Source organism: Eumetopias jubatus, unplaced genomic scaffold (assembly GCF_037043125.1).
Source record: "Eumetopias jubatus isolate StellerSeaLion01/CBP00866 unplaced genomic scaffold, mEumJub1_p1.0 scaffold_4, whole genome shotgun sequence".
Taxonomy (NCBI): Eukaryota; Metazoa; Chordata; class Mammalia; order Carnivora; family Otariidae; genus Eumetopias; species Eumetopias jubatus.
In genome coordinates, this window is record NW_028274810.1 from 56,612,618 (window position 1) to 56,634,929 (window position 22,312).

General features: G+C 41.0%; 1 protein-coding gene across 5 annotated transcripts in view; it reads right to left on the minus strand.

Annotated features, from left to right (window-relative positions):
• The window catches only part of PATJ (PATJ crumbs cell polarity complex component), a 335,447-nt gene that overhangs the window by 36,913 nt on the left and 276,222 nt on the right, over positions 1–22,312 (minus strand). For all 5 annotated transcript variants that reach the window (XM_028106828.2, XM_088022976.1, XM_088022975.1 and 2 more), the window contains one exon: positions 4,378–4,461. In XM_028106828.2, coding sequence (XP_027962629.1) covers positions 4,378–4,461 — 84 coding nt within the window. The remainder of the gene's footprint in view (positions 1–4,377; positions 4,462–22,312) is intronic.

Genomic DNA, 22,312 nt, shown 5'->3' on the forward strand with positions numbered 1-22,312 from the left:
TGAACTCAGACTGTCTTCCCACCCTCAGTCTCTATACCATTCTGCCTCAACTTCCTCTCAGAATGAATTCCTGGAGCCCCCTGCCACAGAGAGAGTCAAGTAGAGCTGTGGATCAGTGGATTTAACACAAGGGAGAAACTGAGGAGCAGAATGGCTGAGGACTCAAAGGAAGGAGTCACGGGTCACTCCCTCAAGGTCACAGCTAGGAAACAAGCCAAAGGGAAGGATAGCCCCAGCTCATGGCCAGGGGGGATGGCAGAATGGAAGAGTTCCCTCACGATGCCGGTTCTCTACTCCACGTTCTAGTCAATCCCTCTGTGTTCTGGGTAGGTCAGGCTTATCTCTGGTCCTCCATTCCTTCATCTGTCCTGTGAGGGATTGGTCTCAGGCTTCCCCAATTCTAACATTCCAAAGACGAATGACTCATGGCATGAAGAGTAGTTACAGAGAAGGGAGAAGAGAGCAATGAGCCCTTCCTGGAGAAGGTGCGTTTCGAGCTACTCTTTTTTTTTTTTTTAAAGATTTTATTCATTTATTTGACAGAGAGAGACACAGTGAGAGAGGGAACACAAGCAGGGGGGAAGGGAGAAGCAGGCTTCCCACTGACCTGGGAGCCTGATGCGGGCCTCGATCCCAGGACCCTGGGATTATGACCTGAGCTGAAGGCAGATACCCAACGACTGAGCCACCCAGGTGCCCCTGAGCTATTCTTTTTTAAAGCTGATTCTATGATCCAGAAAAATGTTTTAAAAGCCTGATTTTCAAGCTGTTTTTTTTTTTCTTCTTTTTCTTTTCTGGTATATCTTGGGTTTCTGTTCTCACACAGTGTCCAGCATCCACTGTTACTTCGGGCCCATGCTGCATTCTCATTGTTTGAGAAGTATATCCATAGAACAAAGGGGAAAACAGTGTCTCTGGAAAATGTGGTCTGAGCTGATTATTTTCCCTGTATTCCAATAGATGGCACACAAGACCACTTCTGTTACACTCCACTGCAACATAGTTACTTCTATGGACTGAAGGCAAATTCTCTTAAGCCTCTAAAATAGCTTTTGAAAGGCCCTAACAATTATACTTTCAATAAAAAGCACTGTCATGAAACTAATATTATAAAAGCAATTTATACTAAATTCCAGCATGAAGATGCCTGCTCAAATCCAAGTGATCTGCTCCAAGTTCATAGTTTTCATTTCCTCCTCTGCTTATCAAGAGGCACCACTAAATGGCACCAGTAATCATAAGAGAAATATCGCTGTGTAGCTCGAATACTGTGGCGTGATGTATTACCTTAAGTGCCTTACAGAAGCACTATATGCATTATTTAGAGCATTGATGGTAGGGATGGCAATAGCAGGGCTCTCTATTTGAGACAAAGAGCCATAGGAGGCCCCAGTTGTCAATGGGCGTGTATCACATCTCTTGGGTAGGACAAGGAAGTGGGTGAACCACTGCTTTAAAAGGAAAGAATAACCATACTACACAGCAGTTCCTCGCTATTTTAGTTCACAGGGAAAACCAGGCATTAGCCCTCTACTCTTTCTGCTCCCGCTTGCACATAGAGGAGGATAATGGAGGTGGGGGTAGGGTTAGATGAGGGACTTTGTTTTAGAAAGATAGAGCGAACGTGCGTGTGCACGGGCCGGTGGGGAAAGGCAGAAGGAGAAGGAAAGAAAGAATCCAACGCAGGGTTTGCTCTCACAACCCAGAGATCATGACCTGAGCCGAAATCAAGCCTGACGCTTAACTGACTGAGCCTCCCAGGTGCCCCAAGGGACTGACTTGAAAAGCAGAATCAGAAAGAAGGCAGTCCATGCTAATTATAGAATCGTTAATCTTGCCATGCTAAAACAGTATTGGACTCTATCTTTGAAATCTTTGTAAGCAAAAATCTGGCTTGTCCCAATTGTTTTTTCTTTTTTTTTTTAAGTGATCTTTACGCTCAACGTGGGGCTGGAACCCACAGCCCCAAGATAAGAGTCGTGCGCTCTACTGACTTGAGCCAGCCAGGTGCCCCATAGCTTGTCCTAATTTTAACCTGAGGATAGAATTAAAACCATGAAAGGCCAGCTGCCAATGCAGAGAACTCTTATAAGCAGAAAGGCCATTGTCTGGAAAGCACTGGTGTATTCTCTGGTTTCATGGTCTTGAAATATACCATCAAAGCTGGCCTGCCTTCTTAAGGCAAACCTGCAGGCCACAGGCTGATTATGCATCATTATGCATCTACACACATCGACCACAACTAGAACAAGCCCGAATGAGGGGCCTAAGCTGCTTAGAAAGGAAACATGTTACTTGACCAAACAGCTATTTCTTAACTGAACACACTATATGCTCTTGTGGACTAGATACTGCTTGGCGTAAAAGAACAGCTTGTCCTGACCAATTAAAAAAAATAATAACTTTTTAGTTGACACACAATGTTACATTATGTCCTGGTCATCTTTAATGAGAAGTGTAGACCATCCATCCATATTGAGTAATGTAATTCAACTGGATGCCAGGAAATGGTTTGAGTTTTCAATTTCTCCTTTTACTTAATTGCTTTCTTCATGTTAACCTGTCCTGTTTGCTTGTATGTGAATATACTATATGGAAGATTGTTATGAAATAAACTATATTTATTTTAAGATTTTATTTATTTATTCATAAGAGACAGAGAGAGGCAGAGGGAGAAAAAGGCTCCCTGCTGAGCACGGAGCCCAATGCAGGACTCAATCCCAGGACCCTGGGATCGTGACCTGAGCTGAAGGCAGACGCTTAACCATCTGAGCCACCCAGGTGCCCTTGAAATAAACTATACTTAAAGTACACAATTTATACTGTGAATTTATATGATTTAAACCTATGCAACCATCACCATAATCAAAGAAATGCACATATTAGATTTAGTTTCAAGTGACCATTATAGAATAATTCGTGGGCTTACAGATCACATAAGTATCTAGACATGTATGCATCTGTACTCTTGAATATTCTATCTATTTATTTTACAGAGCCAATTATGATAACACCAGTTAATTAGAAAACCTAGGGAGGGAAAAAAAAAAACCCTCAAAACTTCTGACCACTAAAAAATGGTGTTGTATGCTAAAGCAGTCAAGCCAATTCCCAAAGAGATCTCGCTTATTTTTCTAACCTCAGACACTTGTGCCTTAATGAATGTACTGGGAATTTGTCCTAATCCAATGATGAAGCCCAGTAAAAGTCTGCAGAGAAACCCCGAATTTAATTTGCAATGAGCCTGGCCTCTCCTTTAACTCCTTCTTGCCTATATTTTCTGCCCTTAATTATATCTGTGGTTTCATCTTGGGAGGCAGACTTGAACCACCAAAGGGAAAATAAAATTCTATGATGTCATTCATAATGTGCTATATTAAAGTTGCAAGGCAAAAATGCACATGCCCACCATAAAATGTTAACTATTCAATTAAATTCATCCAATGAAAGAAATAAATGTTGCCTAAAGGTTTCACACCATCAAAAAAGCTCTTTCGTTCCACCTACCAGAATGCCTGGCATTGACCTGCCATTCATCCGTTCCCTAGTTCAGACACTGCCTACCTTGGCATTTTTTTAAAAGGCTTTAACACCTTTGTTAATTGAGAGTCCATTTGAAAGAGGCAAGCTAGCCATTTCACATGTACCACCTAAAAGGAGAAGATCCCACATTTTCATCAACTAGAAAACAAAAGCAGAAAGGCATGGACCTCCACTTTACTTAAAGATTTATTAGGAATAAGAAAACAATGCTTAAAACTGCAATGAAAGTCTTTAAAACGTCAGGTGTGCATGTTTATGCATATGTGTCTGTATGTCTGTGTTTTTAGGAGCGAATTTAGACAGGTATAATGGAGGGGCCAAAAAGTCAAATTGCAGTACTATACACTCTCACTTGCTATTAAGACGATAGAACTATTAGAACTATAAAACTTCAATTTAAAAAAAGTTTTCACAGATTTAGATAGATAATCTGCCGTGATTCTGATGACAGTTATTCAAAGTACATTAAAAAAAAGAAAAAAGTAAGGTACATGTTTTGCTAAATGGGAGAGAAGTGAGGATATAGTTAAGTACAAGGCAGTGAGTAAACAGACTTTGTGGATCAAGGTCAGTAAAGGAATTGTATTTGCTAGTATGTTTTTAAAAACATTCATTCATTCATTCACTCATTCACTCATTCATTCATTCAAGAAGGCTGGGAGGGACAGAGAGAGAATCTTGAGCAGGAGCAGGCTTCATGCTCAGTGGATGTGGGGCTGGATCTCAACCCTGAGATCATGACCTGAGCCAAAATCAAGAGTCGGACCCTTAACCAACTGAGCCACCCAGGCGCCCCTGTATTTGTTAGTATTAATAAAATTCATAGTCCTATACCTCTAATATCTGGTCACCGGCCCAAAGTCTTCCATCTCTGGCTGCCGCTCCTTCCTCGTAGACTTCATGTATAACTATAGCATCCTATAAAAAAACAAATTCTTATTAATTTCCAACAACCATAAATGCTTCCTTACATAAACAACTAAACATAGGCAGCAACCCATAATTTGCTCTTTGCTAATAATGTCCTATTTTATTTGACCTAAAAGTAAACACAAAACATGGAGTTATGATATATTCAGAGGTGTAATTAATTTTTCCTAGGTTTATTATTTCATTTGACTGGCTTTGCCTAATATTTCAAGTTAAACTTGCCCCATGTGTTTTACTGTTAACCTGTACATTGCTGCTGTGTATGAACTTGAGGTGAACTATGTGTCATTCTTTCTTACATTTTACGGTATATTTTGAAACACGGTTTCAGGTATTTATTAGTATTCAAGGATTTGGCATAGATGTGTGGCCTGATGCAGGGGGTCTGTCAGGCCTCATTACTTGGGCAATGAAAGAAAGAACTGAAGTGGAATGAAATGACCCTGGAAGATGAAGCATGGAGGAGGGGAAAGGGTGTTCATGAACCTAAGTGTAAGACAGCTGTGGGTTCAAATTCTGACCTGCCCTTGTGTAACTGTGGGCAAATTAACTCCTGAACCGAGCCTCCTGAGCCATAAAATCAGGACAATACCTAAGGTAGGTAAGTATAAGCTGAAGAAAGCATATCATGGTTAGTGAATTTAAAAGATTCCTATCTTTTCAAATTAATAACTTTACATTTTTTATCATAAAAATAACCCATGTAAAGGACTTAAGCAAAACCACAGGGTATAGTGAACCACAGAAGAGACTGCCTCCCTTGCTGGTCCCACTCCCCAGAGACAATCACCATCAACACTTTCCTAAGGATCCCTGCAGACAGTTTACATCTATACACCCAAATACTGATATTACATGTATATGGGTTTTGGTGAGACTGTTTTGAAAAATATTCAATTGAATATGTTCACACAACTTTTCACCCTCATGTTGAGCAAACGGGATTTTTTAAAAGATTTATTTATTTATTTGGGAGAGAGCGCACGTGAGCATGAGTGCCATGGACACAGGGAGTGGGAGAGGGAATCTGAAGCAGACTCCGTCCTGAGCACAGGGCCCTGCACAGGGCTTGATCTGACAACACTGATTGGGTCACGACCTGAGCTGGCATCAAGAGCTGGATGCTAAACCAGCTGCGCCATGCAGACACCCCACAAGCCGGGGATTTTTATGGAGCTGGAAACTGAGCCAGAAGTCATTGGTTCTTTCTGGTGTTTATCAAACTGAGGGGCACTGAAAAAACAATGCTGGGAGGATCATGCCGGCTGTCTTATTAGAGGGCTGCTGGGAGAGGAAAGGAGCTGCTGCTGCTGTTTTTTTTTTTAAGATTTTATTTATTTATTTGAAAGAGAGAAAGCACAAACAGGAGGAGCAGCAGGTAGAGGGGAGAAGGAGAGGCAGACTCCCCGCTGAGCAAGGAGCCAGATGCGGGGCTCGATCCCAGCACCCTGAGATCATGACCTGAGCTGAAGGCAGACACTTAACAACTGAGCCACCCAGGCGCCCCAGAAAAGAGTTTCTGATGGAGATTAGAAAGAGGTCTGTGGGTCTTATGAGAAGCGGATGGATTTGAGCCCTGCACTGCCCAGTGTCACCTCATTCCCCACCCCCCCACAGCACACACGCTGGTTGCAAGACCCTGCAAGCCGACTCTAGGCATAATGGATCCCACCTTGAAAGAAGTCCTGTGTCCCAACCATTGGGGCTTGGAAGCCAGCAGGATTTCTTGACTTGTGATCATAAAGGTCTGGGTAAGAAAGGGCTTGATGATTACCAGGAGGACTGGTGATAATGACCAGGGGCCTACCAATGATGTCTGGGAGCTCTGTAAAGAAACCAGAACTCCGAGAGTTTAAAGCGCCTCCAAAATGACTGAGGCCGATTCTGCCTTAGTCCAGAAGTATGGAGCCTCAGAATCAGAACTGACAAGAAGTCAACATAAAGAAGTATTTCTTGCAAAAATATAACAAGATAGGAAAAAAAGACCCAAACCAAATCTTTTTTTTTTTTTTTAATTTATTTGAGAGAGCAAGAGCACAAACAGGGGGAGGGGCAGAGGCAGAAGGAGAAGCAGGCTTCCCACGGAGCAGGGAGCCCAATGTGGGGCTCGATCCCAGGACCCTGGGATCATGACCCAATCCGAAGGCAGACGCTTAACCGACTGAGCCACCCAGGCACCCCTCAAATCTACTTTCTTAAAAAAAAAAAAAAAAAAAGCTTTGTATACAAATTCTGGAGTAGAGAAGCAATACACGAGAATATTAAGAGGTTCTACAACCAGATGACCCAACTGGATTCCAAATACCTTTACAATATTAAACACTTTCATTTTACTACCACACAATTCTGAAAACACTCTTTATTATAGCAGTTAGAGAGGCAGCTCCCAGGAGCCAGGAAAGATTCCTTAATCCATTTTGCACTATGGATTCTGTATCAGCAACAGATTTTAAACCATTCTTTGTTTTAACTCTTGACTTAGGAAATTTTCACACCCAGGGAGCACCTACACTGCCAAGAGTTGGTTTCTCTGAACTGTTTCAGGGGAATGGTTTGTGGAAACGTGCTGGGTCAGTGGCTTCAGGTGATCCCCAAAACAATGCCAAGATGACACCAAGGGCCACTTTTATGAAAGTAGTGCAGGGAGAAACTAATGCAAGCTTCTGGTAATACCCCACGTTATGCTGGTTTTCCAAGTTTGGAGGCCAAACACCCCATCTTCACTGGAGTGGGGGAATCAGATTGAACTCCTACTATACACAGTTTTTATAGCGTTACACTTTCAGCCTAAACTCCTTTCAATCTTGCAACATTACAAAAGTCAAATGAGAAACTTCTCTTCGTTTATACTTAAAAGGAAGAAAAAGATCCAACGGAGTTTTTATTTCATAAAAGTAGCTGGAATTGGTTGAGCATCTGCCTTCGGCTCAGGTCATGATCTCGGGGTCCTGGGATGGAGCCCCGTGTCGGGCTCCCTGCTCAGTGAGGCATCTGCTTCTCCCTTTCCCTTTCCTTCCCTCCCTGTTTGTGCTCACTCTCTCACTCACTCTCTCTCTCAAATAAATAAAATCTTAAAAAAAAAAAAAAAGAAATACACTGTTTCTCAAATGCCAAACTCATGGCCAATGATCTGTTTAGTCCACGAGTCTGTGTGGAAAAACTCCCCATTTATTCCTTTCCTTGACTACTGCTGTGATTTCTCTTAAAGTTATCAGTGAAAATGCAAGAAAACATGAGACACACTGACCCAGCAATAGAAAAAAGTCACATTTCTTACCATGTGCCCTGTGTGCTGAAAGTGTGTTGTGAGATTATGGCTCTAGACAGCTGCATTAACTGGGGGTGTAGAGGTGAGAAGTGGGGGCCAGCAGCTAAATTAGAAATGTAGGCTGGTTGGGGCACCTGGGTGGCTCAGTCGTTAAGCATCTGCCTTCGGCTCAGGTCCTGGGATCGAGCCCCGCATCGGGCTCCCTGCTCCTGGGAAGCCTGCTTCTCCCTCTCCCACTCCCCCTGCTTGTGTTCCCCCTCTCTGTGTGTCTCTCTGTCAAATAAATAAATAAAATCTTAAAAAACAAACAAACAAACAAACAACTTTTAGAAATGTAGGCTGGTGAACTGAAAAGAAAAATGGATTTATTTTTCCCAAAACTTACATGATTCATAAGGTAGGACAGAATAATAAAAAAAAGATACTGCACTGAGATATTTTAGGTAGCTATTTGACAAGGCAACATTAAAATTTTCTTTCTACTTTGAAACAATTGTGATTAGATGAAATAATGGGTCATTAATGAAAGACTGCCCTTTACTGTTTAAAAAACAAAAAATCTGGAGTTGATTATACATAGGGTTCTTATCTTCTCATTGTATATCCTTTTAAATGTTGATGCTCTTGAGCTAGTCACACAAAACTGCTTGTTGGCGCAGTTCTGAGTGGCTTCTCTCCCACCCCTATCTCTGCATATTTAAATAACATTCCTTCACCCTAGAATACCTCAGTGACTCTGTCTACCAATACCAATGACTTCTTCTAAAACTCATCTATTCCAGAAGCAGTGTATTAATCATTTCCCTGTGGGTGGGTTGCTGGCTTACACTGAGGAGAGGCTGCAGAGACAAATGCTTATGAGCTAGGTCTCTGGAGTCAGATTTCTTAGTCCAAATCCTGGCCCTGCTACTTCTGGCCATGGGCCTTGGAAATACTATTAACCTCTCCAGGCCTTAGCTTCCTCATGTTTTTATGGTTTTAACAATATTATCTACACATAAAGCTTTATGTACAATGCCAGCACATAGTAAGAAGTGAGAACATCTCATTATATTTAACGCCTCTGTGCCAAAGTTGCTGCACGCTTCCCATTCGTGCCTTTCAATCCTCATAACAAGGAAGCAAGTGCAGTATTATTAGTCTCATTTACAGCTGGGGGTATGGAGGCTCAGAAGGATTCAGACGTGACCAGGTCTTTGCAGCTTCTAAGTAGGAAAGATCAAATTCCAACTTGGGACTGTTTAACACCAAAGCCTGTGTTCCTACCACTACTGCAAGCGTCTCATCTGTTTTGAATATTTTATTTTGCACTTGTATAAGAGCTAACTTGGGATTTTCCATATGGCATCAATTCTGTTGAATTATTGTCTCCTCAACTCCACAGCAAAAACCTTGAGGGCATGAGCTGATCATTTTATAGAGAGTGAACAAAAAGACAACTGTGGAAGTGAAAATTGAAGCCCAATGAGGTGAGGTGATGATCTATGGACCTCACTTGCTAGTTCTGGTACCTGGTTAGGGTTTGCACTACACAAAGCATGATGGGTAAGCCCTCTCCCCAATCCAACATGGAGTCTCGCTCTTAATTCTGTTATTCTCGTCTCTTTCCTTCCTTCCTTCCTTTCTTTTTTTTCTAACCTCTTTCTGCGTACCTAGATTATTCACTGAATGATTTTTTTCTACAGGAGCAGATATATACAAGGGATGCCTTGATGTGTGAAATAAAAAGTTGTTCAGTCCAAAAAATCAGATTAATTCCTCCTAATGGAAGACTTAAGAATCATTTACAGATGACCAAGACCGACATATAACAAAAAACTAATTTCCTCTTGGTAGTTGTAATTTTCACTGGGACAAGAGAAATTTAAGTAAGATGGTCTGTTTATTTACTGCCTGAGACAAGACCAACAATTAGGCTCTGGCCACTCTACATTATTCATTTGCCTGGCCAACTCTGGAGCCAGGGAAGAATTTCATCAGTGAGTTGGAGGGTCTTTCATATGTTGCGCTTTCCCTAATCAGAAGGGTCAGGTAGGATTTCAGAGACATAGGAAAAGTCTTCTGCTTAAAAACTTCTCTCTCATCAATTTCTGAAACATTTCCATTAATTAGGGATAACATTAAAAAAAAAGACACCCAGGAAGAAGTAGCTGGCTAGTAAATTTAACATATTGTTTAAGGGACCACTGTCTTAAAGTCTCCATTCTTTTTTTTTTTTTTTAATATTTTTATTTATTTGACAGAGAGAGAGAGAAAGAGTGCGTACAATCAGGGGAAGCAGCAGGCAGAGGGGAGGGGGAGAGGCTGACTCCACTCTGAGCAGGGAGCCCGAAGCAGGGCTCGATCCCAGGACCCTGGGATCATGACCGGAGCTGAAGGCAGCAGTTTATTTTTTTTTTATTTTTTTTAGATTTTATTTATTTATTTATTTATTTGAGAGAGAAAGAGAAACAGCATGAGATGGGAGAGGGTCAGAGGGAGAAGCAGGCTCCCCACTGAGCCGGGAGCCCGATGTGGGACTCGATCCCAGAACTCCGGGATCATGAACGAGCCGAAGGCAATCACTTAGCTAACTGAGCCATCCAGGTGCCCCCAAAAGCAGATTTTAACTGACTGAACCACCCAGGTGCCCCTTACTGTCTCTATTCTTAAAAAGGTATTTTTAAAATATAGATAATATACATATATGGTACTAGACTCAAAAGAGTATACACTGAAAAGTTTCTCTGTAGCACCTGTCCCTCAGCCAAATCTCCCTAATTAGAAACAAATAGTATTAAGTTTCTTGTGTATTTTTATAGAGATAGGCTATATATCTATATTTGGAAAGTACAAAGGCACCAAAGGCTTGAAGGCCATGGTCTCTCTTATCTGCTACCTCTTTTGTTTCATGAAATTCTACTTGAGCCAGCCAAGTGCCACCTCTTCTATGAAACTTTCTCTGACTCTCTCCCCCAGGCAAAGTTGATCAACCTTCCTGTGGATCACTGCTGTATTTCCTAGTATTACTGAACTTATCACAGTATCACAATAGCTTCTTCATGGATCTAGGTCCTGTACTACGTCCTAGCCTCTGTGGAACCCTTTCACCTCCTCTTTGGTGCTGAGCCCAGAGTAGGCACTGAGTAAATGTTTGCTAAATGATTATCAAGAAATTGGTTGGGATAGAAAAAGGCATCAAAATGACCCAGAAACAGGTGGCTGGCAGGGTATGTCATAACCTTACCCTAATCCAACCAAGTTTTTTTCTCTCTTTTAAATACAAACCAAGCTTCTAATGGCAAAATATTAGTGATATACAACCAAAATGCCCATCACACATGGATGTTAAATCCATGTGAATTTCCAGAGGATTTACTTTAGCTCAAAGAGCAATTTTTTTGAGAGAGAGAGGGAGGTGCAGAGGGAGAGAGAAAATCCCAAGCAGACTCTGCGCTGAGTGCAGAGCCCAGCTCAGGGCTCAATCTCACACCCTGAGATCATGACCTAAGCTGAAATCAAGAGTCGGCTGCTTAACCAGCCGACTGAGCCAACCAGCCACCCCTCAAGGAGCAATTTAAAGAGCCAAGGTTGAGGGACTTAATTATCACTGAGCCCCATGAAAATCACAACTTTCTCAAAGGGGATTCAAACTCTGCATTGCTGGTCAAGAATTTCACAACACACAGTAATGGACCCTTAGAGTCAAAGTCATCAGACACTTCAGCCCATCTGCCACCATTTTCTTTACTGTTCAAGCTGCCGACAAGTAGATAAAGCAACTCATCACATACCAAAAATCAGCAAAAGGCAATTTTATTATTGTCACCATAGGCCCAGAACCCTTAAAGAAGCCATGTGGTAGAAAAAGTAACTATGGATCTCCTGTGGACGGAAGAGTATCAGTAAGCAGAATATCAGTAAGCACCCTTGTGCGGGTAAACTCTTTCCACAGAATGAGATTTAATAGATTAAATTTCTAGATATCAGTGGATTGTTTCAACAAGCATTTCAGAACAACACTTTGAAAAAGAATTATGTTGTAGATATTACTATAAGGGACCATGTATATATGGCTTAATTTTACTGCTTGCAGGCATGCTTTACTTAATTTGGATCACTCTAGAATTAAACCCAATCTTTGCTGTGCTCATAAAGCCCCTGCTCCCATTCTCCTCAAAAAAAAAAAAAAAAAAAAAAAATCCTAAGGGACATTTTAACTACAGAAAAATTTCACATTAAATTTCACATTTAGGGGGAAAACATATTACCAGTGGTCCCCAAAGAGTGTTATGTCTTATTTCCCTGCTTTATGGGAAAAATCCCTCCTAATAAGAAAAACCCATGAGGACCACAGAAGGATTAAAAATATTGTGTATAAAATGGGCATTGTTTTTCGTCTGGAAGAAACCACGGTTCAGATCTGTGGCCTTAGAGGAGTAATGCTCCTTCTACAACATCATTTAACAGAGTTCCCCTCTGAGGCGGTTGCTGCCCAGAAATGAGACAGATGTGTCTTCTATACAGTAGACGACTTTCTCAGCAGGAAGGCCAAACCAATGAGGGGTGATAATATAGTGGGGATAGTAAAATGCTCAGTCCAGTGCTGTGCAAATCAAAACGATGTGGACCTCTACATTGAAAAACATATGGAGATGTATTAAGTTACTGATTTGTGATGTCTGTTGCAGTTAAGAGTTTAAAAAGAAAAGTGTGGGCTAAAACTGTGAAAGAATATTTTACTCTGAACAAAGTTGATTGTACTTATGTAAGTAAGGGGATAAGTGTCTTTAGAACATGATGCTTTTCTGTCCTAAACCCTTTGTGTCCAAAACAAAACAAAACAAAACGAAATCCAAGCAAACCGAACAACCAAGATTCCCCATTATATTTTAATTAGAATGTGATTTGGAAAAAAGGGGGGGGGCGGTATGGTGTGGAAGAACAGAAGGACCCAGGACGGGGAGAGAAAGGAGTTAATTTTTCTCATAACTCTGGCCAATTTTGCAAGTGGTTCTACATTAACGGCTTGCTTCATGACACTTACAGTAAAGCAAAGAGTCGAAATACATGGTTTCTAAAGTCATTCCACCTCTCAAATTTTAGACCTCTGTGAACTCATATAGACTGCAAAGCAAAGCAGAGATTTTATGCAGATACTTAGGTCCTGCCTAAGAATAATTAGATCTCCTTCTAAATGGCAGACCAGAAGAATCCCCGCTCTCACAAGCTGAGGGAGATCAGAAAGAGATGGGGTGGGGGGAGTCGGGTAACTAGCTAGTCTACTAGTTACTTTTACTGCAAAACTTAGTGGCTTAAAACAAAAACTAACCATTTGTTTGTCCATGATTCCGTGGGCTGGCAATTTGGGCTGGGTTCAGGGGGCAAGTTCTCCTCTCTCCTGTCTCAGTTGGGCTCACATGAGTTTGTGGTCAGGTTGGCTGGGGCCTCAGCCAGGATAGCTAGACCCCTCTCCCTCCAGGTGCTCTTTCCAAGGTGTGTCATCCTCCGGGAGGCCTGTCCAGACTTGTCTGCAAGGTGGCAGTCTTTCAGGAGGACAAGAGCTAAACCTAAGGCCTTGGGGCTAAGGTTTGGAAGTCATTCAATGTCACTTTCACTATTTTGGTCAAAGCAAGTCAATTGGCCAGCTGGAATTCAAGGAAGCTGGAAAGAGCTGCACAAAATTTATGATCAATTTTAACCTCCTACAGACTCTATCAAGTCTGCCAGAGGAATTTTCCAGCCCGTAAACAATGGACAGCAGCAATGTATGGTGGGGATCCTGGCTATGGACACATAAACCTGTGTTCAGAGTTGAGCTCTACCACTTATCATGGCTTTGTGATACTTCTATTAAGGTGTTTAACCTCACTGAACCAGTGTTCCCGTCTCTGTAAAATGGAATAAATCCTACCTTTCAGGGTTTGAGGATGAAGTGAGATTATGTACATAATGTCAAGCAAAGTGTCAGCCAAATAGATGTTGAGTATTTGCTAATGAGGACTCCCAACACATATATATCTAAGGCTGAAGGGGGCCTACATGGGACATGAAGGAAGGAAGGTATGTCAGAGTGGTCAAAGTTCATGACTCTAAGGATGAATGACACCGACACCAGTCTCGGTCCATTTTTTAATTTCTATTTTTCCTATAATTATGGTGAACCAAGAATACAACTGATTGCTCCTTTCTTTCTTTTTTTTTTTTTTAAGATTTTATTTTTAAGTAATCTCTACACCCAAGTGGGACTTGAACTTATGGAGATTACGAGTTGCACGCTCTACCAACTGAGCCAGCTAGGGGCTCCCTGAGTGTTTCGTTTAACGAATGATTATGCTACAGGATATTTTAGGTCCTTCCTCTCTCCCTCCCTCCCTCCTTCCTTCCTTCCTCTCTTTCCTTCCTTTCTTTCTCTCTCTCTCTCTCTTTCTTTTTCAGAGGGAGAAAAAGAGGGGTGGGGCAGTGGGAGAGGGAGAGAGAATCTTAAGCAAGCTTCAAGCCCAGTGCAGAGTCCAACACAAGGCTCCATCTTACAGCCCTGAAATCATGACCTGAGGTGAAATCAAGAGTCATAATGGACACTTAACTGACTGAGCTACCCAGGCACCCCTTTAGGTTATTCTTTCTTAAGTCACGGACTGCTCAGGGCTAAGGCCAAGGGACCATTTGAATGTAAACAAGATCTAAGCCAGACTGCAAAAGTCCTGTTACCAGGTATTTTGATTCTTTTGTTTTCGTTAAGTATAGTCAGTCTTCATTGTTTGTGGATTCTGTATTTGCAAGGTCACTCACTCCCCCAAATCAATGTTCCTGGTACATTCACAGTCATTTGTGGACATGGGCAAAGTGGTAAAAAATTTCAGTTGCCTGATTCACTTGTTCCCAGCAAAAGTAGAACAAGGTGACATTTTGCCTTCATGTTTCAGCTCTCCTATTGTGAACAAGCATCTTTTTCGTGGTCTTTTTAGTGCCACATGTTTTGTGTATTTGTGCTTTTGCTGTTTAAAACAGCCCCCAAGCACGAGACTGAAGTGCTGTCTTATGTTTCTAAGCAGGAGAAGGCTGTGATGTGCCATATGGAAAAAAATACATGTGTCAGATAACTTCTGTTCATTTATGAGTTACAGTGTTGCTGGCCATGAGTTCAATGTTAATGAGCCAACAATAGATATTAAAATAAACTATCTTTAAAAAAATAACACATGTAAAACAAGGTTATGTATTTATCGACTGTTAAAAAATGTTGTGACCAGAGGAATCCATCTCTGTATTTACCCTGGAAGTAATGGTTCAGTATTCACTAACTCAGTGTTTGCTATGACTTTATAGAACAGAACTACCATGAATAACAAGAACTGACTGTACTTCCTACTATTGCTTCTCCCTGGTGATACTTCTCTACAACATAGCTGGGAAGTCCAATGTGAAAGGTGATAAAGGTAGAAAAGCAAACATGGGCTATCTATAATAGGGATGGCAGGACTCCTGTCAACAGAGGCAGGTCTCTGTTTTCCCTTCCCTGCTATTGTGGGGCAGTAGGTTGACTAACCCAAGGATGGAAGACTGAATGCATTTTTCTTGCTGTAGCATGTATTGTTATGCTTACATTCCATGTGTTTTGTAGATCTATATTTTTTTGAACCCATTATAAAGGTAAAGGGCAAAGATGATTCAAGACAAGTTGCACAGATACTAACCTTCCCCACCTTTAAGCCCCCTGCTTTGATGCAAAAGGTATTTGGCATACCCTCGCTGATTCATGAGAAGCAAAATGTTAAGAGATTACTTTCAATATCTCATAAGAACATGCAGGACTTGAGGTAGAATGTAGTCAATAAATGCCATATTTTCTTTAAGATGATTTTTTCCCTTGTTTTATTTTAATTTTGTAATTTGGATGAATCTCAGAATCAAGTGTACATTCACTATACTGCTTTCCTATCATGGATACAATAAAAGATTACTTTAGAAGAAGTACAATATTTGTCAAAGTGATAGAGTTTTGTTTGCCAACTTCATAGGTTGAATAATTATGTTCAGAAAACCTGAAGAAACCATAGCTATACAAGGGAAGTCAACAGAGTCAAAAGAACTTACTATACTTGGAATCTTACTTTTGAAATCTGGATACTCTAATAAATTAGGTTTCACTACATAGATTTTCTACAAATCTCAAAACACAGTCTTCAACTGATCCCCATAAAACTCTGCTACAAAAGGAACAAAGGGTGAGTCTCTATATCCTAATCCCAATTTATTCATTTATTGTAATATGCTTCAGGTAGGGTATGAAGATTCATACCTACAAAACCCTCCAAGAGAAAGAAAATGGATCACAATGTTCAGCACCTATTATTCTGAAATGCAGAAACTTTCTTGGGTAATAAACTATAGGCAACACGAATGAGTGTTAAATCAGCAATACTAGTGGCTCTTGACTAAAAGTACGGATTAAATGATCAGTTACACAGGAAGCGGTTAACAGCAATCTGTGTGTGTGTGTTAAACAATGGACTACATAAACTATCCTAAAACTCAAGCTCAGGGATTGCAAACTCTTGCACACCACAGGTAACTAAAATGTGGAATGAAAATCACAGCAATAAAACAGCTAATATAAGAACTGCAATGAATATATAAAAAGTTTCACATTTTAAGACTCAGAAAAGCTTTCCCTTCTCAAACTCAGAAAAGAAACTGTTTTATATTTACTTAAAATGGAGTTCCCTTGCCAAGACTGATTTAGCAAAAGGTTGATACTCATCAATATGAATATAATTTTTCATACTGAAATATAGATTCATTTTAAGGAAATGGGATAATATTTGCATTATATTTTATAAGTCCCTATAGTTCCATCTGGTCCTTATTTATCTAAACTTTACTCAGCTTGCATAATATTTTTGCTTACAGTCATATTCCTTAAGATCAGAAATGCCCAAATCTGGAAATTCAGAGGTACTATTCGTTAACATTCTTTCAGTGTGATTCATAGACTTTTTGCAAACTCTGCTTTGATTTTAAAATAAAACTAAGGTAATAAGATGTTTTGTGTAAAAATATATGACTTAAGCAATAATGATAAAAGGAGCCTGGCTTTGGGGGATTACACGCCAAAGCAAACCACACTCCTCATGAAACAGACCGTGCAAAGTTCATTTGAAGGTAATAGCAAAATAAAACACTTAATCAAATGTAAAATAGTTTTCTATTCTGCTTACTTAAAAAAAAAAAAAAAAACTAGTGGTTTAAGTTGCTACAGTTCTACATTTAAATGGCCAAAAGCAGTAACAGCTAAACAACAGCATGTAACATGGTGAATCAGGGTTAAGTGAGTTTGCTGCAGAGCTGGACATATGGTTAGAGCTGAAAGACAGGTATTTTTCACTTCAATTTCTAGATGGATGACTTTACCACATAGTATCCAAATGTGAGAGTCCTTCTACCTCCATGCTTCTTGCTGATGTACCTCTCCTATCTACAGAACTGCTGTTTAACGAGAGTGAATTAAATTGCAGGTGGTGAAAAAAATACTGATTTGAAACATGGAGAGAAATAAGATTCAGAATCTGACATTCCCAGGCCTTCTAAATATTACGAGTATCTAAATTTTACAATTTACCCTGGCCATTCACTGACCTCAGTTACAACGCTGCAATGGTACCAAGAATATAAAGACAAAACAAATGTCCTGGCTAACTGTTTTCCTCTTACAAAGAGACAAGCTTATCTCCAGCCCAGAGGAACAACACAAGTGTAACAACTAGGGCTTATATTCATAAACTTGATCTTTCCAAAAGTGGTAACAATGACTAGCTTCCATAGAACAAAACTAAACAATAATTAAGCCTTATTTTCTAGTTAAAAAAAACCTGAAGATCAAAGTTTTAAGGAAGTTGTGAGATGGGAATGTAAAAAGAGAGAATGAATTTCCTTAGACTGCCATAACCTTGGGGCACCTGAGTGGCTCGGTTAAGCGTCTGCCTTCGGCTCACGTCATGATCCCAGGGTCCTGGGATCAAGCCCCACGTCGGGCTCCCTGCTCAGTGGGGAGCCTGCTTCTCCCTCTCCCTCTGCCTGCTGCTCTCTCTGTCAAATAAATAAAATCTTTAAAAAAAATTAAAAAAAGACTGCCATAACCTTGAGAAAAAGACTTACCAATGTAAATGTTCCTTCCTGATTAAAAAATAAAGCCTAATAATTATATCCTTGCAGAGAGTGGCTTGCCTGCATTTGTCAAATATTTCTTGAGATTTGGCACTCACTACATAGTTCATTCCACCTTTGCCCAGCTGATGTTAGGAAGTCCTTCCTTATGAAAATGTGAAATCTGTTTTTCACTGAGCCCCTTGGAAGAACCTGTTCTTATCCCTCATCCACAAAAAGATAACCTTCCACGTTTGCAGAGAGTTGTCATTGTCCCTTCCGATCTTCCCTTTCCCAACTCTATTCAATTGCAATGATGTGGTTTCAACAATGTCCTTGTCAACCACATAATCATACCCAGAAATGAACAGTATACTCTAGCCACAGTTAAAACTGATCAGGGAAGCACTGCAGACAGATCTAACAGCACGTGCAAATGTCTTGAAAGGAATGGAAGGAGGCCAGCCTGGCTGGAGTCCAGAGTGGCTCCCAGAGGCTAGAGAGTCATATTTTTATGTGATGCAAGGCACTATATGGGGATACTAAAGGTACAAAATACAGTAAAACAGTCCTGTTCTCAAGATACTCGGGGTCTGGTGGGTGAGATGAATAACTCCCTTTTATAGGTGAAGGTCGATGACACATAGTGGTTGCCCTAGAGAGGGAGCCCAATCGTGTGGCTTTGGGGCCAGATCGTCTGATTAAACTGCAACTGGACGAACTGCTAGCATTATGCCCTTGGAGAAGTTACCTAACTTACCTGCATCTCCGTTTCCTCATCTGTAAAGTGGGGATAATACCACTACCTCTTCTACAGGGTTGTTATGAGAATTAAATAAGAGGATACATATTAATTACATATTAAGAAGAGTGTCAAATCACTTTTTAAAAGTGATGCTGAAAAATATCTAAAAAGTCATGTTTCTCAGTGTGCAGCTGATACATCAAAGACAGGCAGATGAAGGGAGCTGAAGATATGTTTTAATACGAATGTTTAATAATAATCAATAATAAATGAACTCATGGGGCACTTGGGTGGCTCAGTCAGTTAAGCATTTGCCTTTGACTCAGGTCATGATCCCAGGGTCCTGGGATTGAGCCCCACGTTGGGCTTCCTACTCAGCGGGGACTCTGCTTCTCTATCTGACCTCACCCCCCCCCCCCCCCGCCCTGGCTTGTGTGCTTGATCGCTCTCTCTCTCAAATAAATAAATAAAATCTTTAAAAAAAAATGACTGAACTCAGTATACAGGCATTGGAAAAAGTCCTTTATATTATTTATCTTATAATCCACATACCAACTCTAAGAGGTCGATTTTGTCACCGCTATTGCACAAACGAAGAAGCAGATTTAACCTAGAAGGATTAAGGTGCTTGTCCAAGGCCCTACAATTAGAGATCTGGGATTCAGATGCCATAGAATCAGCATCATTACTCAGCCTATTAGATTTGATATAACACATTATCTACAGTCTGGGACCTTTGGTAATGGTAACCAGAGAAAGGAAAATGCACAGAGTGAGGGTCCTGGAGAACCTTTCGTCATTCTTTCTGCACTTCACTTGGTCAATCCCAAGAACAGTCCAAGTCTGCCAATACTCAGATAAAGGATCTGTTTCTTAAGTTTTTCTTTCTCTTCCCAAGGCTGATGATAAAATAACTCCAACAAAATTGACACTGCAGGACTATGTTTTACTTCTTCTCAAATATTTCAGAGAAGGGGGAATGGAAGGATTCAGGGAGAGGCTTAAGAAATATGTGGTGAGCATCGTAAGAGGTAAGGGTCCTCAGTCTTTCATTTGGCAGAGTATGTCAAGTCTTCTGAGTTGCAAGGTTTCATGCAAACTAGCCCTCCAAGACCAAAAAGAGTGGTGGTGGTGGCGGTGGGGAGACGGGAGAGGTAGGATGATGGGTGGGTGGATGGGTGGACTGGAGGAAATAATATAAATAAATATACTATCTATTTTATACCTTATCTGATTTCCTTGCTGTGTACCCCTCTAAATTCACATGTAGAAACTCTAATGCCCAATGTGATGGTATTAGGTGGGACTTTTTGGAGGTGATTGGGTCATGAGAGCAGAGTCTTCATGAATGAAATTAATGCCCTTACAAAAGAGGCCTCACAGAGGCTCCCTTTACTATGTGAGGATATGAGAAGTCTACAACGCAGAAGACGGCCCTCACCTGACCTTGGACTTCCGGCCTCCAGAACTGTGAGACCCGGAGTCCTGTTGTTTATAAGCCACCCTGCTCCTTCCTTTCCTTTCCCCTTTCCTTTCCCCTTCCCTTCCCTTTCCCCTTCCCTTCCCTTTCCCCTTCCCTTCCCTTCCCCTTCCCTTCCCTTTCCCCTTCCCTTCCCCTTCCCTTCCCCTTCCCTTCCTTTCCTCTTTCCTTCCTTCCTTTCCTTCTTTCTTTGTGTAGGCGGGACTTAAAACTCAAGACCCTGAGATCACTACCTGAGCTGAGATCAAGAGTTGGAAGTTTAACTGACTAAGCCACCCAGATGTCCCTAGTTGTACTTTTTTCTACTTTCCAGAGAAAATTCCCTATTTTAATAGTCCTTACTAGGATTTTTCATTGGTTGGTCCCTTAGACCATCAACACTAAAGGTAGTAGAATAAACTTGACTGAGAGTGTAAGGACAGGGTTACTTCACTCAACTTTATGTCCTTGGCACTAAGAAAAGGGCAGCCTTTAAGCAAACATATGTAAGCTATCATAGAAGAGCCACATTCACGAAAAGCAGACTCGGGAACACATCAGAAGATTAAAACAACAGAGGCAGAAGTCTGTCATTGAGGATTGGGTCCAGGTACACTCATAAACCTTCCCCAGAGGCTCACCCTCACCATTATGTTAGTGTTTTAAAAGGCCCATTTAGATGACCGGCTGCAAGCACACTGGGATGCTAAGTGAGAGCTCCCTCTCTGATCTCAGAGACCACCTGCCTTGGCTCCGGAGCAATTATTTATAGCAGATAGGACTGATGTGGTGTCAAGACCAAGTCCCAGGGGCTTAATTCCCCCAAAGATGGCAAAAGTGTCCACTGGATACACAACAAAGAGGACCCAGAAACCCAAGTTGGGCGGGTTGCAGCAGATGCTTAAGAAGGGTCACTAGCACTCAGAATGTCAGAGCTGAAGTAAGGGTGCGTCACACAATCAAATGTGCAAAGACAAGTGCAAAGGTACTTTTGACAGGGGTCAACACTGTCCACAATCTCCTTTCAGATGCTCTCAACTTCATTTGCTGACTTCCTGCTGACGGGGTGCAGTCCCATGACCTCACTGGATAATGTAACCTGGAGTGTCAATGAGGCTGCATATTCCATGTCAAAATTTGGAAGGAAAAAAAGATCTTCACTGTGGTAAACAATCTTTTATTTGTTAAAGCACCTTCCACCCGCCCGTGCTGTTCAGCTTCACCAAAAAACGACATGGCTATATATAACTCATGAGTCTAACTTACAGCTTTTGACGAGGTACCTGGGGTTAAGAAATAAAAGCTGTGTCCTATTTCTCATTTTTAAGTGGTACTTATCCTTCCAAGGACAATGGGAGTTACAGCCTCAAAAGGCAGAACTATGTATTATGAACTTCAGAATGCCGTTAAAGAATTTTTTTATTTTTATTTTTTGGTGGGGGGGTGGGGTGGATGGGTGGGCTGCCTCGTGGTGGCCAGAGAAGCAGAAGCAGAGCATAGTATTTAGTGAAGAGCCTCAGCCAGGAAGCAGTAGGTGATGTGGACAGCGGGAGCCCCAAGCTGGTAGCCAGTAGCACGAGGACGTGCAACAGTGAAGCCCCAAGAGTACCACGGCCACGTCTCATTCAGGTTTTCTAACCCACCCACATAAAGCAAAATCAGATTAATAACAAAGCAAAAAAAAAATCAGCTAACAAACTCATTCAGCTGGGAGAAACATGCTATGGGATTTCAATTGGGAAAAGATTCCATATTTCCTATGGGGAATCTGGTTCTGCCTTATTTTAAGCAATATAGATTTAAATTTACAAAAAATAAGAGGGTTACTTCTTCATGAAAGAATTCACTACAGAATTTCCTTAAAATGTAATTTCCCTGGTTCATTTCAAATACCAATTTATATAAATTCACTTTATTCAATATTCAGGAATATCTCTTTGGAAAAATGAGAAAACAGACTCTGGAAGGTAGGAACAGCCAATGTTCAGGGTCAGCCAATAGTTTCTGCATACTACCCCAAAGGCCTTGGGATAATGATTTATATATAATATGCTTTAAAAATATGTAATATGTATATATATTCACTTCCTTACGACCCCAGAACTTTTCTGCATTTCTCATTATCTGGCTTAGAAAGCTATCTGTTCAGCTTCTGTCGCTGAGGAAAGGGGCAAATTTTTCTTTAGATGTTTCCCTTCAAGTGGTCTGGTCTAGGCTATATTTTTAAATCGTACTTACATCT